This window comes from Myotis brandtii, unplaced genomic scaffold, assembly GCF_000412655.1.
Source record: "Myotis brandtii unplaced genomic scaffold, ASM41265v1 scaffold351, whole genome shotgun sequence".
Lineage (NCBI taxonomy): Eukaryota > Metazoa > Chordata > Mammalia > Chiroptera > Vespertilionidae > Myotis > Myotis brandtii.
The window spans coordinates 948,400-962,807 of NW_005363502.1; the positions used below are offsets into that span (position 1 = coordinate 948,400).

Genomic DNA, 14,408 nt, shown 5'->3' on the forward strand with positions numbered 1-14,408 from the left:
GGACGCAGAGCTGACACCTTCAGAGACCTGAAATGACCATCTGTTGGAGAGCTTCGTAAGTGAGATCATTGCCGTTAACAAATTTTTATAACAGAAAAGTGTTAAAAGATTACTGTGGTAGTAAATTTCATGTGAAGCTAAAGGAGAAAAGATGCCGTAATTCTGAGACTTTGTTCCGAGTTATTAATAATCAACAGTAAACTGGGATCTGACCTAATTCCTTAGGGACAAACTCGTGCTCCTTCAAACCCTCGAGGACCTGAGCAACGTTGAGCACGTTAACCAAACGCCCCGGGCCCTCCAGTCGCTGCAGAGTTCACCTGACTACAGGAGCCACAGAAATCCAAACGCAGATACGGCTTTCCTATGCCCACTGGAATTCTAACTATTTTTAAAGTAAAAGTCCGTTTCCCACAGGCCCGACCTACCCATAGACGAGCAGGTTCTTCTCCACCCGGAAGCACTCGCTCCGGGCGTAGCCCTGGGACCGGTCCTGCGGCCGCCGGGGCTTCGCGCAGGGCTTCTCCTCGGAGTCGCTCTCCAGGTCTGAGAACTCCATCAGCTCGTCCTCCTTCACCGCACTGTACAGCCTGGTCTGCTTCCTCACCCTCGGGGTGTCGATGACCAGGTTGTTCTAAAACAGACGGCAGACATACTTGAAACTTCTATCAGAGCGGCCTGGGGTTAGATCAGATAGGGAGTGAATGGAACTTCTCACTCACCCTCCCATTTAAGGCATCAATATCCAACTCGGCCTTCTTAGCCCACTTTTGCCAGAAATTTGGGTCATCCAGGGAGATATCTGTCCTATTTCCAGATGCAACAAAACTGGCCTAAAAGGGGGGAAAATATGCGTTACTTTGAGATGCCTTTCTCAGAGGTAAAATGCAGAGTAGCTCCTGTTTATCCATTCACTCAAACATGCCTGCCTTCCTCCACTGTGTGCCAGATGCCGCCGTCGATGGCACTGGGACAAAGACCACCCCTCGGGTAGCTCACAGGCCAGGGGTGAGGCAGATCAGGAAAGAAAAGGTGACTGTGCAGCACACCAAACCATAGGTAACAAAGGTATGTACAGATGTGACTGATGCACAGAGAAAGGCCCTAACCAGGTTCAGGTGGGGGGGAAGGGACAGGGAGGGCATTGCTGGGAAGGGAGAACAGGCTCTCTAGAAAATAATGCCTGCACCAGACTGTTGAAAGCTCAAAGCACAGAGGAGCAGAGAGGTGCTGTGTCCTGTGGCCGGGGTGAGGGTAATCAAGAAGAGTAAGCCAGCCCCACTGGCGTGGCTCGTGGTTGAACATTGACCTATGAACCAGGAGGTTACAATTCAATTCCCGGTCAGGGTGTATGCCCAGATTGCAGGCTCGATCCCCAGTAGGGGGTGTGTAGGAGGCAGCCGATCAATGATCCTCTCTCATCATGGATATTGCTATCTCTCTCCCTCACCTTTCCTCTCTGAAATTAGTAACAACATATATTTTTTAAAAGAAGAGTAAGCCAAACAGGAGGCTAGTAAGGCAGGCCTTGCGTGTCCTGTAAACAGAGTCCCAACTCTATCCTGAGGAAACAGCAACTCTGCTTGGGGACATCACCACGGACAGCACCACAGGCAAAGGCACCGCTGTCGGAGCGTGGAGGGTAGAATGGGGTAGAACAGGCTACTGTCGTTTAGGGAGGAAATAATGAAGACTGAAGACAGTTCTAACAGAAACGGACAAAGATTCTTTAAAAGGTAAATTGGAAGGAGTGAGATCCTAGCTAAATGTGAAGCATGAAGGAGGAGGAGGAAGCCAGGAAAAACGGCAGCATCCAACTTTGGCATCTGAACGGTGTTATCAGGTGAACGAACAGGTGTGTATGTGTAGGCAGAGACATGAGGGAGGAGGTGTTGGACCACAGAGCCCAGAGAAGGAGGAGCCGGATGACTGGATGGCCACACGCATACGAAAGGAGGTGGACGGTCTTACAACATCACCACACACGAACACTCACTCAAATGGTTACAGATCTGGATGTAAGCGTGAAAACTATAAAACTCTGAGAAGATGACAAATCTTTGTTAACTTCAGTTTAGACAATGCAGCAAAAGCACAAACAATACAATAAAAGAAAAAAAGGGTGTTTAAAATTAAACACCATTAAGAAAAGACCAAAAGAAAATATTTTCAAATTGTATTATCTGATGAGGAACTTTTATCCAGAATATATAAAGAATTCTTAAGCTTCAAGAATAAAAAGACAAATAACTCAAAAGGTGAGCAAAGAATTAGAACATTTTTCCAAAGATGATCCACAAGGGCCACAAGCAAAGGATGCTCCAGGCATCAGAGAAATGGGGCTCTAACCCATGAGGCTCTCACATCCCACTGACGCACACGACTGTAATCAAAGCGCCAGACAATACAAAGTGTTGCTGAGGCTGTGGAGAAACTAGAATCCTAAAAACACTGCCAGTCGGAAAGCAAAGGTACCAGTACGTTCACTTAGGAAAACTGTCTGGTAGGTTCCTCAAGGGTTAAACATGGAGCTAACACATGACCCAGCAAGTCCATTCCTGGTATACACGAAAGAGAAACAAAAACATACGTCCACACAGAGACTTGTATGCCAATGTTCATAACAACATTATTCATAACGACCAAAAATCTCACTATCAACTAGTGAATAAATAAACAACCTCAATGTCCATCTTCCACTGGTAAATGAGGCACAGACATATAATGGAACACGGCTCAGCAATGAGAAGCAAGTACTGATCTGGGCTACAGCACGGATGACCCTCAAAACATTGTGCTGAGTGAGTAAAGCCAGACACAAAATACAGGTTGCATGATTCCATGTATCTGAAATGTCCAGAGCAGGCAAATCTATAGAGACAGAAAGTAGATTAGTGGTTGCCAAGGATTTGGCAGGACACACACACACACACACACACACACGCATGCACGCTTGACAGGACTGTTAATGGGCATCAGGATCTTCCTGGGGTGATGGTGATAGTTACATGAGTCTGTAAATAAGGCCAAGGTGAATTTTATGGCCAGCAAGTTGCACTTCAATAAAGCTATTGACAATAAGTGTATGTGGGGCCTGGGTGTGGAAGGGCAGGTAGGTCAATATGCAGGGGAAGCCTCAGAGGGGCGCTTGCTGGAGTGGCTCTGAGTGGTGACCTTTGCCGGAGCTGGTCTGATGAGGAGGTGGGGGGACGGTGCAGCTGGAGGTTGAAAAAGAAGTAGGAAGGGAGGCAGCGAGACAACTGGTACGAATGATGCTTGTGTGGATTCCAGCTCTGAAAGCAGAGTTATGGCACTGAAGCTGGAGGGGAAGGCAGATGGGAGTGACCGGGTTGTTGCAGAGGCTACGTCAGCAATCAGATCTCAAGAAGTGGAGAGGCTGGGGTCAAGGCCACAGGTAAAGGTCTAGCCTGGGAGCCGGGAAGCAGCTTTGAGGCCAAGGTGAGAGCGACCACAGGTGCCGTATGATAGAACAGGACCCAAAACACAAACAAAGGAGCTTTTATGCATTAGGAGCTCCACAGGGAGTTAATTAATTTCTTGACTCGGGATAAGAAGGCAAACGTTCCGTGTGCAACTCCGGAGCGCTTCACAGAGTGCTGCGTGCGAACTCTATTAAACGTCTGTAGAAAGCCTGCCTCTTCCGATCGATTCGCACCTTAGCAAAGGTGGAGCCCTTCCCTTCAGACTCGATGGTGATGGTGTGGGTTCGCCGCAGGAGAATCTGGTCGATATCTTCTTCGCAGAATTTAGACCCTTCGTCCTCCTCATCCATGAGCGCACCGTAGGCCCCCTTTCGCAGAAGATCCTCTATTTCCTTCTTGGAAAGCTGTTGTACCTGTTTTAGAGAGATATTTAAAATAATATAGAGTTGAAATGTTTTTAGACTAAACAATTTTTTTTTTCTCAAAGAGGAGGATAAACCTAACTTCCAACAAGGACATTCGAGGTGGAAATAGTGCTTAAAAGAAATGCTGAGCTTGGAAAACAAGCTGATGCTGGAGCATTTCTCACTATGAGCCACATCCAGCCGGGAGCCGGAGAAGGGAAGGGGCCGGGTGGGCGCGGGAGGCTTTACCCCGTTGGTGGCGTTTTCCCTTCCGCTCATGGACTGCAGCACAGCTTTATCCAGACCGAGCTTCAGACTCGCCTTGTCGAACATCTCCCTTTCATAAGAATTTCGTGTGATCAGCCTGTAGATTTTCACGGATTTGCTCTGTCCTATCCTGTGACACCTTGCCTGGGCCTGGAAGAAAAGGGGAACTGATGGCTACCAAGAAAGAAAGGCTCCGTCGTCAGTTATGAGAGCATCTGCTGTTCCAACGAACAGAGGTGCGGCTTCGAAGAGGGTTAACACACAAAGAAACTGCTTTTACATTATTAATAAATTGATTACTAGTTGGTTCATCTGCCCCCATCATGGGATACCGCCTGAGTGACTACATGACTTTAATTTATTGGTTTGACGGGGATTCGCCGTCACAGCAGAATGGCTTTAAAAAAAAAAAAAAAAAAGGCATCGGGAAGATTCTCTTGCATGTTTACCTGGAGGTCATTTTGGGGATTCCAGTCAGAATCAAAGATGATGCAGGTATCAGCAGCAGTAAGATTAATGCCTAAACCGCCTGCCCGAGTGCACAGGAGGAAAACAAACCGATCCGAGTCAGGTTTGGAGAATCTGTCAATAGCTGCCTGGCGCAGGTTGCCTCTCACTCGGCCGTCGATCCTTTCGTACGGGTACCTGGAAGAGGTCAGTATGAGCAAGGAGGCCTGGCAGACCGCTACAATACACCTGCTCCTTTCTTTTACTTCTAAGACAGTAATACAATTTGGGATATAGATTAACGATGATATTATGTATGAGAAGCAATTTCAGAGCAAATGGGTTTTGTTGTTTTTCACACAACTGGTTCGAATGCCCGGAGATTACATTTTTATTTTACTTCCTCTCCACTGAAACATCTAACCTCTAAAAATAGCTGACACCTCCAACAGTAAAATAACAAACAATTTCAATTTTAGGTCAGAACTAGTCTCCCCCGGTCAAATGAAAGAAACGGGAAACAAAATTGTCCACAAAATCGCGCAGACCTACGGCAGCCATTACACAGAGCGCCTGCCGCGTACATCCACAGCCTTTAAAAAAGAGATGTGATGTCCCACCCCGCCCCCTTCAGCACAGGTATCACTCCGAGGTGAACCGCGTCGAGCCCTGTGCAAGGGCACTTCTGAATTTCCTTTTTATTCTTACGGAGCCAGGGCCTCACCGTCTTTGAATGAGGTAGTCTTCCAGTATGTCCAAGCAGCGCACCATCTGGGAAAAGATAAGCACCCTGTGGCCACCAGCCTTCAGTTTTGGCAGCAACTTGTCAATCAGCACTAGCTTGCCAGCAGCCTGGATCATCGCCTGGAGCTGAAAATCTGGAGAGTCTGCATTGTGTGTTTCTTTAAACTCTTCCAAAATTTTCTCTTCAGCACCTGCAGAGATTGGACAGCATAACATGAATACAGTAAAAGGTTTTTATTACTGAAAACAATGAACTAGCTTTCAAAGCCCACGGCAAACTGTGGGAACCGGACCACCGCGCTCATGTTTACGAACACGAACCCACCCCTCCCTCGAAGTTCGGTCTACACGAAACCGGGAAAGCATAAAAGGGATCAAAGTTTTCAGCACAACACGTTTAGGCATTGGAAGGGAAAAACCACATTTTCCACAACAAACAAATGTGCGCTGATTGTAGAAACAGAATTTCAACAACAGACTGGCAGGCCAGAAGTGGCAGAAACAAGCCAAGGGCCAGGTACCTACAGAAAATGTGGAACCTAAATGGCTGAAGAAACAAAGACCTGTTTACTGGCTGAATATAAACACAAAATCTGTTCTGAAACCAAGAAACAAGCAGATAGAATTCTAACAAGTACAGTGTACGGGCAGCAGTTGGTGTTTATAATTGTACAATAACACAGCCCAAAGGACTGCCACAAAAGGGAATTCATTGTTCAGGATATTTTTTAGGGACTTCTTTTTTTTTAGGGGATATTTCTACTGTAATCTCCTTCCATAGTCATTCTCACCTGATAATTTCATAAGGGACAAAAATGCAATCTTGAATTATTCAAAGCTCAAAAAACTTTGAAAATAAAATATACCTGGTTCATGTAAGATTTCTATGCCTAACCCTCTTTTCATCACAGCCTCATGTAGATTTCTGTTTGTTCAAATATTTGGGGGGCATCAGAGAGAGAAGCCTCAAGAGAATGACATCTTGGTCACACCTCCTTCCCTGACCCCAAACCCACCCTCATCCTGGGAGCAGCAGGCTAAGCCTCCTTCTACTGCTTAGGTGGCTTAACTAGAATTAGGCAGCTTCGTCGGGCCTCCTCCCCTCCCGGGGGTTAATCAGGGCATGGCTGCCTGCTCAGCTCCTCTCCCTCAGGACAGGGGTGCGGTCACCTATTCTTAGGAAATACAAACCAACAAACCCATCTAATGGGATTGGTTCCCTCCTTAAACCGTGTCAGAAACTGTAAACTACTCTGGTTACCCCTGGTTGTAAACATGTGGACTAACTACTGTGCACCTGAAGGGGATACACAACCTCGGAGGATTTGAAAGGTTAGGTGAGGTAGGCCACCAAGCCACTCGGACGGTCGGTCCTTCCGTAAGGGCGGCCGACGCAGCAAATGTGGCCCCTCTTTCCATTTAAGGGCCTTGTACAAATTAAGTTATGACATGGTCGTGGGCACAAATAACGCTTGTTAATAATTCATCAACCAAGAATCTCACTGAGAGCCAATTACAGCCACTCAATGCCTTTCCCGAGCACCGAGGCCTCCTGGAAAGCACAGTTACTGCTTACTAGGGGGACCGGCAGGAAATGCCAGCCGCTCACTCCCCTCTCCACACCGTGACAGGCTAATGGGCAGGATTTTCCTCCAAGTGAAAAAAAAAAAAAAGGGCAAAGGTTTTACTAGAAAAAAATGTAAAAAACAAAATGCTATTTAAGAACAGTAGCAGCAGGCAGGTTCTTGAATAAAGTTCAGTAACTTTTTCAAAACATAAACTTTAGAAAATGTAGGTTCTATATTCAGGACAAGAAGATTTTCGGCAGACAGCAGAAATAGACGTAAGTCCACATACGACATTAGGTGTTGTTACAAGTTTGTTCTTGTGAGATAATATATTATAAGCTCTTTGCAACTCAGGAAGACAGAGGTCTTACTCTTTTGATATTTGGATAGTTATTTTGTCCACATTAAGATTATAATCTATACTCAAAAATTTTTATAGCTTTAGTTTAAAACAAGTTAATGGTCAATGAATAGATTTCAAAAATGAAGTAATCATTTTTGACAAAGTAAATATCAGACATGTTTGGATTATTTTAGTAAAAAATTTTAAAAAACAAATAATTCAGTCAATTTAGTAGAGAAATTTATTCTTTTTCACCTTAAATTTATGCAGAGATGAAAAAATAACTTTTCTCCTTTTTCAGTAATTTCTCATCTTATGAAGAACAATCAAAATTAAAATATATTTAAAAAAATTTTAAAATATATTCTTTTCTTACCTGATAAAAGCTACTATTGACTGAACCAATCAATTCAGGTCTTTGTCATGAATTCTGGTTCTTAAGTGGCAGCTACTTTACACTAATAATACTTCATTTTAAAACATCAGCAAACATATTCCCTATGTGATTCCCTATTGGCACTGGATTTATTATGGCCAGACTAAAGGGAAGGGGCATAGGAAGGTGTAGGCGAGGGAGGCAACTTCGACATTCTGATGTCACAGCCAAATTCTCAAGTTTATCTGTTAGATTTACCTTGAAGTTAGTTGTAAATATCAATCGGAAAATGAACTGAGAAGCCAAAATATGTTTTTGTTGGCACTGTTTTAAATTAAGGTACCAATCATACTACAATTAAAAATGTGTGTGTATGTGTATCAAAGACATTCTTGAAATGAGTGTGGAAGACTTTCCACTCTAATAGGCGGGCACTGTAAGGGAAGTAATTGCAACGTCATCTACTATGTTAGCCAAAACCAAACAAGAAATTATTTTCTTTTGAAGATTAAAAAAAACAAGTTACTATTTTCTCTCTGAAATTCATTCCGGCATCTTAGCTTCAGTCTTGTTTTCTTCCTGCTCACAATTCTCTACACTCCTCCTACCCCCAACAGTAACAACAACCGTCTCAAGTCACCCCTAACCATTAGGGGACCTTGACGAAGTTTTCAACATTATTTTTATCTCACATAGTGAACCTAAAATTGAGCATTCCATTCTAATGAAGCTTGGGCCCAAAATAGTATTGCCATTTATGTTACTCAGTTACCTGCTTAACTTTTAGCAAGAAAAAACAACTAGCAACACTCTGAGTGTTTACAGTGCACCAAACATTGTTCCAACCACGTAAGCACTTAATGCACATTCAAAACATTTCTTTTATATTTAACTTGTGTGCTACCATCACTCCCAATTTTTTTTCTGCTTTACTTATGTTACCCCTTTCAACTTATAGCTGTTTCTGTTTCCCACATCTTCAGAAACATTGTGCGTTATTGAACTGAGTGTTAGTTTGATTAGGGCTGCTTTACTCTGCCACCACCGATACAACTTTCAATTTAACCTCCTTTATCTGCACAGCAAACGTAGGGGGGGGGGGGCGCTGTGTCAGTCTTTTCTCCACTCCAGATTGTGGATGGAGTGGCCAGCACTGGCCCTGGAGCCGCCTCTGTGAAACACAGACCTACAGAAGTCACCTGTGAAGTTGTGACACCTAATGTGTGTATGTGTGTGCTTGTGTGTGTGTGTATTTTGGGGTACAATTTCTCAACATAAAGGCATATAAGTATACCTGCTTAACAGACACTTCATAAATTAAGGACAGAGATGCTGAGCTCAAGGTGTGACCAGTTGGAACAACTGCCACAGATGCAAGCCTCAGAAGTCCTAAGAGCCTCTGGCAAACAATAAGAGATAGAGGGTGACCCCAGAGAGCATCAGCTACAGAGAACACCCCCTGGCACCCAAACCCCCGCCTCTCAATGCTCAATGCATGCATTAGCATGTAACCAAACAAGGTAAACTCAGTGGAACTGGGAGTGGAGACCTGGCAACCTTCACTGAAATCATCCTTCCCCACACACCCTGTTGGCAGCATTTTATCCCTTTTGTGAGCACCTTTTCTTTCCCCTTGGAGGCGACTTCCCCTCATTTTCTTGTCACCAGATATTAAATGCAAAAGGGTGTGTGTGTCTTTACTCATACCATCAATTGCCCTAAGCCCCAACTCCATCTCCCCAACTCAGGAACAGGCTGTCTGGCACTCACCATAAATGGCCATCCAGGCTCTTAAACACATGGTGATTAGCAGGTTGGTGGCATAAAACATATAATTATCACACATGATACTCTCTTTAAAAGACAAAGCTAAAAGCAGAGTCTGAAAAGGAAATGCGCTGCTGTCCCCCACAGCGATGGCCCCAGGTGCCACCCGGAGACCGCCTCCCAGGTGTGGGCCATGTGTCATTTAGTAACAGGATCTTCTGGAGCCGAGGTGGCTGACAGTGTAAGTTATGGAAGAAGAAAAGATGAGGAACTCTTTAAATTAGCTGCTCGTGAACCTCATGGATTGTGACAGAGACAAAGCAGGCGTGTTCCTTCTCCCTGGAAAGGAACCTAACGGCATTGCTGGCCAATGGTCACCGAGCACAAGCACCCATGTGAGTGGGCTATCAGCTCTCCTTGCCCCACCTTAACTCCACCTGGATGACAGCACCAGCCCCCTAGCGGGTTGTTGCACCTGCCTATCTTTCCCGACTCCCATCTGTCTCATATGATGTTGCCAGATCCATGATCCTGAATCGCATTTCTAACCATCCCTCAGCTTAGACACTGGCTGTGGTCCTCCAATGCCTACGGACTAAAGATAAATCCCATCACCCAGCACCGAGGCTTCCCCATCAGGGTCCCAGCACGTCTACATTTGCTGTCGCACCATTGCTTGCATGGACTTTACACTTTGGGCAAGTTCCCCTTTGTCTTCCTGACTCCTTTTCTTTGCTCATGTTATTACATCAGCGTAAGGCCCTTCCTGGTTCTAACCCTGACAGCCTACATCCTTCCCAGCCCTGTAGGCTGTCTCCACACCACCCCTTTCCAACAGCTTCCTAATCTCAACTCCCGACAAAATGAAGGCTCTTGTATTCTCCCAAGTCTCGTCCACGACACAGGCATGAAATGTTTATTCCTTTCATGATGTTTGGAAGTATATGATACAGGTTTGTACTCATGCCGGTTATATAACACTATCAATTTAGGTGAGAAGACAGGAGGAGCATAAAGTATTCATTAGCAACAGGGACAAACTATTATCAAAGCCATAAAATAATCTCTCATTCTTAGGGAATTGGAGCTAAAGGTCTCTAGACTGAAATTTTCTCTGATCAAAGTTTTCAGACAATAAATCTCTGCCTCTCACACCAAAATTCCTCTCTAACTTCTCTGATTAAAACAACACACACACACACACACACACACACACAAAGCAAGAAAATCTCAGTCAGGGGCTAAGTTCTCCTTAACTGTGAACACTTTTAAGCCATGTAGCACTAACACCTCCTTTCAACGAGTGAGACAGATATAGGGATGCAGGAGAAAGATGAGGTGAGGTCCTGCTTCAGGGAGGGACCGGCAGGAGCGATGGTCTTTGCCTTCAGACACCACAGAAGGAGGCAGCACAGAGGACAGGGAGGGGTGAAAGCCACACTGAGGCGTCAGGATAGTGATGACTACAACCCGTAAAGTCCTCAGTCTGGAGGGAGGAAAGGATCTCTGGCGCTTTGAATGATATGAAATAAGTTTACCGACAGCCAGGCTTACCGTTAATAAGGTACGGATGATTGCAGCACTTGCGTAGTTCCATCATAGTGTTTAAAAGGTTAGGTACGTTAGCTTGACCACCACCTTTGGAAAGAAATGTAAAATTCTTCTCAAGGATGGCTCGGTAATACTTCTTCTGAATGTTTGTTAGCTCAACTTCAATGATAGTTTCTTCTTTGGGGGCCAAGTTCTTTTCTACATCCTCCTTGAGACGTCTCAACATCATTGGCTTTAGAATAGCCTGGAGTTTTTGCACCTAAAAAAGGACCTTAAGTAAATACTGATGTCATGACTTGCTTGCACCTTAACACATATCCTAATGAGAAAAAGCAGGATTATTATCCTATTGGTTTACCGTTCACTTTCATGTGTCAAAGCCCAATAAGGGGATGGAAGGAGACTTGACTTGGGGTGGTGAACAGGCAGTACAGTATACAGATGATGTGTTGTAGAACTGTACCCCTGAAACCTGTATAACACTATTAACCAATGTCACCCCAATAAATTCCATTTTTAAAAAGCCCAGGAAGGTTACGAAGGCAGGAAACTTCCAGATTTCATAAGAGAAGTGCATGAAGGTTGAACGATCTGATGCCAAATGGACCACTCAACTAGGAGGCTTGACAGGGACACAGCAGAAAAGAACCAAATCTACTCATTTCCTTTCAATTCTGTTTGTCCTGAGCGGTGGCAATGATGAGGGGGAGGGAAGAGACTGTGTCCGGGGAGGAGGCGGGGCCTCTGCTTGAGTTCTCTTGCTTTCCAGAAACAGCGAATAAGCCAGGAGGTGGCCAGTCCTGCAAGCAGAGGTGTCTCCCTCCAGCCCCTTTTTTGGGTGACTGGCACTAGGGGACAGCACACCAGAGAGTTTTTAGGAAAAAAGTAAAACAAAACAAAACGGACTTCACTTTGAACTTAACAGAAGAGATTAAGACTAGACCTTAGAACTCCAGGAGGCAAGCAGCTCTACAAATTTCCATGGCTTCTGACACTATCCCCAAAAGTACACAACATTCCCAAAAGCAGACCTACTAAAACCACCAACCTGAACAGCACAGCAGCCTCTGCAAATTACACGAACACCTCTACCCATCAACAACCCTTCACAAGGGCAAATGGACAGACAGACAAGAAAACCTCTGTCATGAAGACCTGGGCTCTCCAAGGAAAGGAGATATAAAGCTCACCTGTCTACGGGGCAGGGGGACAAAACTAAGATCATTTACATTCTTACACTAGTTTAATATTACTCCTTTGCCATTTCATGAGTTCATCTTCACTTGCATGACTAAAATGCAAAGTAGATGGGAGAAATACCTGTTCTTCTGTTTTCAGATCACCAAACTCCTGCATGAAGGTGGTTTCTGAAGGGAAGCGACTCGGTTCCAAGAAGTGGAGCAGGCTGAAGAGCTCCTCCACAGTATTCTGCAGCGGGGTCCCCGTCAGCAGCACTTTGTGTTCCTGCAGGAACGCAAGGGGAGTCCGTGACAGGTCAGAACAAAAACCTTTTCTCAAAACCAGAGCCTCTCTAGGTACCCATGTTCCCACTTCTCTCTGCAGCTAATTCTGCACCCACCCTACGTAAAGTAAAGGAATTAGGCACAAAGGCGGAGATACAAGAAAAAAAAAATGGTCCCTGATTCAGATGCGCACGGAGGGGCCCGCCTGGAACTGCAGGCCTGGTGGTAACTGTGTCTTGCCATTTCGTCTCTTCCTGGGGTCATTAGGTCAATAGTGTAGGGCCCCGGCTTTGCAAGTCCCCTAAGGGTCTGCTTTTTCCGCACCAGAGCTGAAGTTTTTCCTAAAATCCCCAGGCTCAGATAAAGCTCCCATGGCTTTCTGTTCTCTGCATCAACAGCGCTCGCGTCTCCCCATCTGCTTCCTGCATGACTCACGTTGCAGACAAAAGAAGTTCTTCTACACGCGACAGCACATGAAAACCTATTTTGTTCTTCAAAAATTTCAAACTAGCAAAGTGGTCGGCTTGGTTTTAAAGACCACAATCACGTTTTTTTAACAGATGCTATTTCTAACTTTGTCTCTGAACCAAGTCAGGTATTTCTTTAAAACATTTCCTCCTGTTTACGAGCTCTTTCACCAGCTCCCCTGTCACGTTTGTGCCCTTGTCCTACTTCCACACATCCAACACTGAGAACTGTTTAGCAATTACTTGAAACTCATTTTAGGTAAAGTATCACGACTATAGTATGCTGTGATACCACTGTGCAGGAATACCAGCCAATGTCAGAATCAGGAAGACAGCAGCCACTTTTGTGTAACTACAAGCGCGGGAGGATGTATCACAATATTTGACAGACTCTGCAAACACCCTCCCCAGGCATCAGTCAAATCCAGAGTGGCAGGCAGGAATGCTGAGCCGGTGACAGTTGTATAGGGGTTCAATGGAATCACCAAATGATCACTGACCAAGTCCATCATCTTGAGTCCCTCCAGCAGCTTGCAGTTCCTGTTCTTCAGCCGGTGGGCTTCATCGATGACTACACAGCGCCATGGAATATTCCGTAGCTCAGGACAATCAGTCAAAATCATCTCGAAGGTCGTGATGATGGCATGAAACTTATAGGACCCCTTTATCACTCGACCCTATAAAAACAACTCTGATTATTATCTAGCATTACAGAGTAACAACTTTGAGGATGAATAAAGAGCATAAGACATATGAATTTATCCCTTTGGGGACATCTTTATTTTAAATAACACATATTTTGGAGGTTTAAGCTGTTGTGGTATAAGAAGGCCTTAAAATCTTTCCTTTTTCAAGGAGGTTAGAAAATTGTTAGTAAAATTTCTGATCCAATTTCCTTACAGAGCCACACACAGTAAAGTGCCACCAAGAGTGCCCATTCTAGTCACATCCCACCGACTCCGAAAGGTGAAAGGCCAAAGGCATTGTGTACTAAGCTAACTTAAAAAAAAACAAAACTTTTTTACTTTTTAAAGTGTTTTACCTTTCTTTTACTATTGTAACTTATTTTTTATTTTTAAAGCAATAAAACAAAAAACATTCACTTAGGATAGAAATTATAATAATTTCCCAAATTTAAAGATAAATACAAAAAACAAATTTCAGTATTTCCCTTCTTTAATTAGTTATAGGGCAGATTTTAAAGCAAACAAACAAGTAAAACAAAAATCTCTGTCCTATTTCCAGTCATAGAACTCCCATTTACTACCTAGAGCTTAAAACTAATTTAGGGATTACTATTCTCCCTTCTTCACCAAGTAATTTTTAATGTTAACATCACAAAATAATTGCATACAGGTAACTAGCAAAGTGAAAATTCACAGTCATTGCTAAGAGCCAAAGTATAAACTCTTCCCTTTGGATGTATTTCATTCATTGTGTCACTCAAAATTATGTGCCTAGTATTTTTCATTTCCAGCAAAAATGTAACAAAATATTCTTTCTATTTACATTTTTAATTGCATAAGAAAGCCAATTAGCAAATCAACACATTAAGTGATTTTCATTGA

The 14,408-nt window shown here is 44.1% G+C and overlaps 1 protein-coding gene across 4 annotated transcripts in view; it reads right to left on the minus strand.

Moving 5' to 3' along the window:
• The window catches only part of CHD7 (chromodomain helicase DNA binding protein 7), a 122,971-nt gene that overhangs the window by 25,556 nt on the left and 83,007 nt on the right, over nucleotides 1–14,408 (minus strand). For 3 of the 4 annotated variants that reach the window (XM_014544100.1, XM_014544098.1, XM_014544101.1), the window contains 9 exons: nucleotides 13,341–13,517; nucleotides 12,231–12,374; nucleotides 10,914–11,169; nucleotides 5,286–5,496; nucleotides 4,564–4,759; nucleotides 4,097–4,264; nucleotides 3,677–3,856; nucleotides 723–833; nucleotides 429–634 (listed from right to left, as the gene is read on the minus strand). In XM_014544100.1, the coding sequence (XP_014399586.1) occupies nucleotides 429–634; nucleotides 723–833; nucleotides 3,677–3,856; nucleotides 4,097–4,264; nucleotides 4,564–4,759; nucleotides 5,286–5,496; nucleotides 10,914–11,169; nucleotides 12,231–12,374; nucleotides 13,341–13,517 (1,649 nt within the window). Of the gene's footprint in view, nucleotides 1–428; nucleotides 635–722; nucleotides 834–3,676; nucleotides 3,857–4,089; nucleotides 4,265–4,563; nucleotides 4,760–5,285; nucleotides 5,497–10,913; nucleotides 11,170–12,230; nucleotides 12,375–13,340; nucleotides 13,518–14,408 lie in introns of all 4 variants that reach the window. The other variant, XM_014544099.1, reaches the window with a different exon arrangement.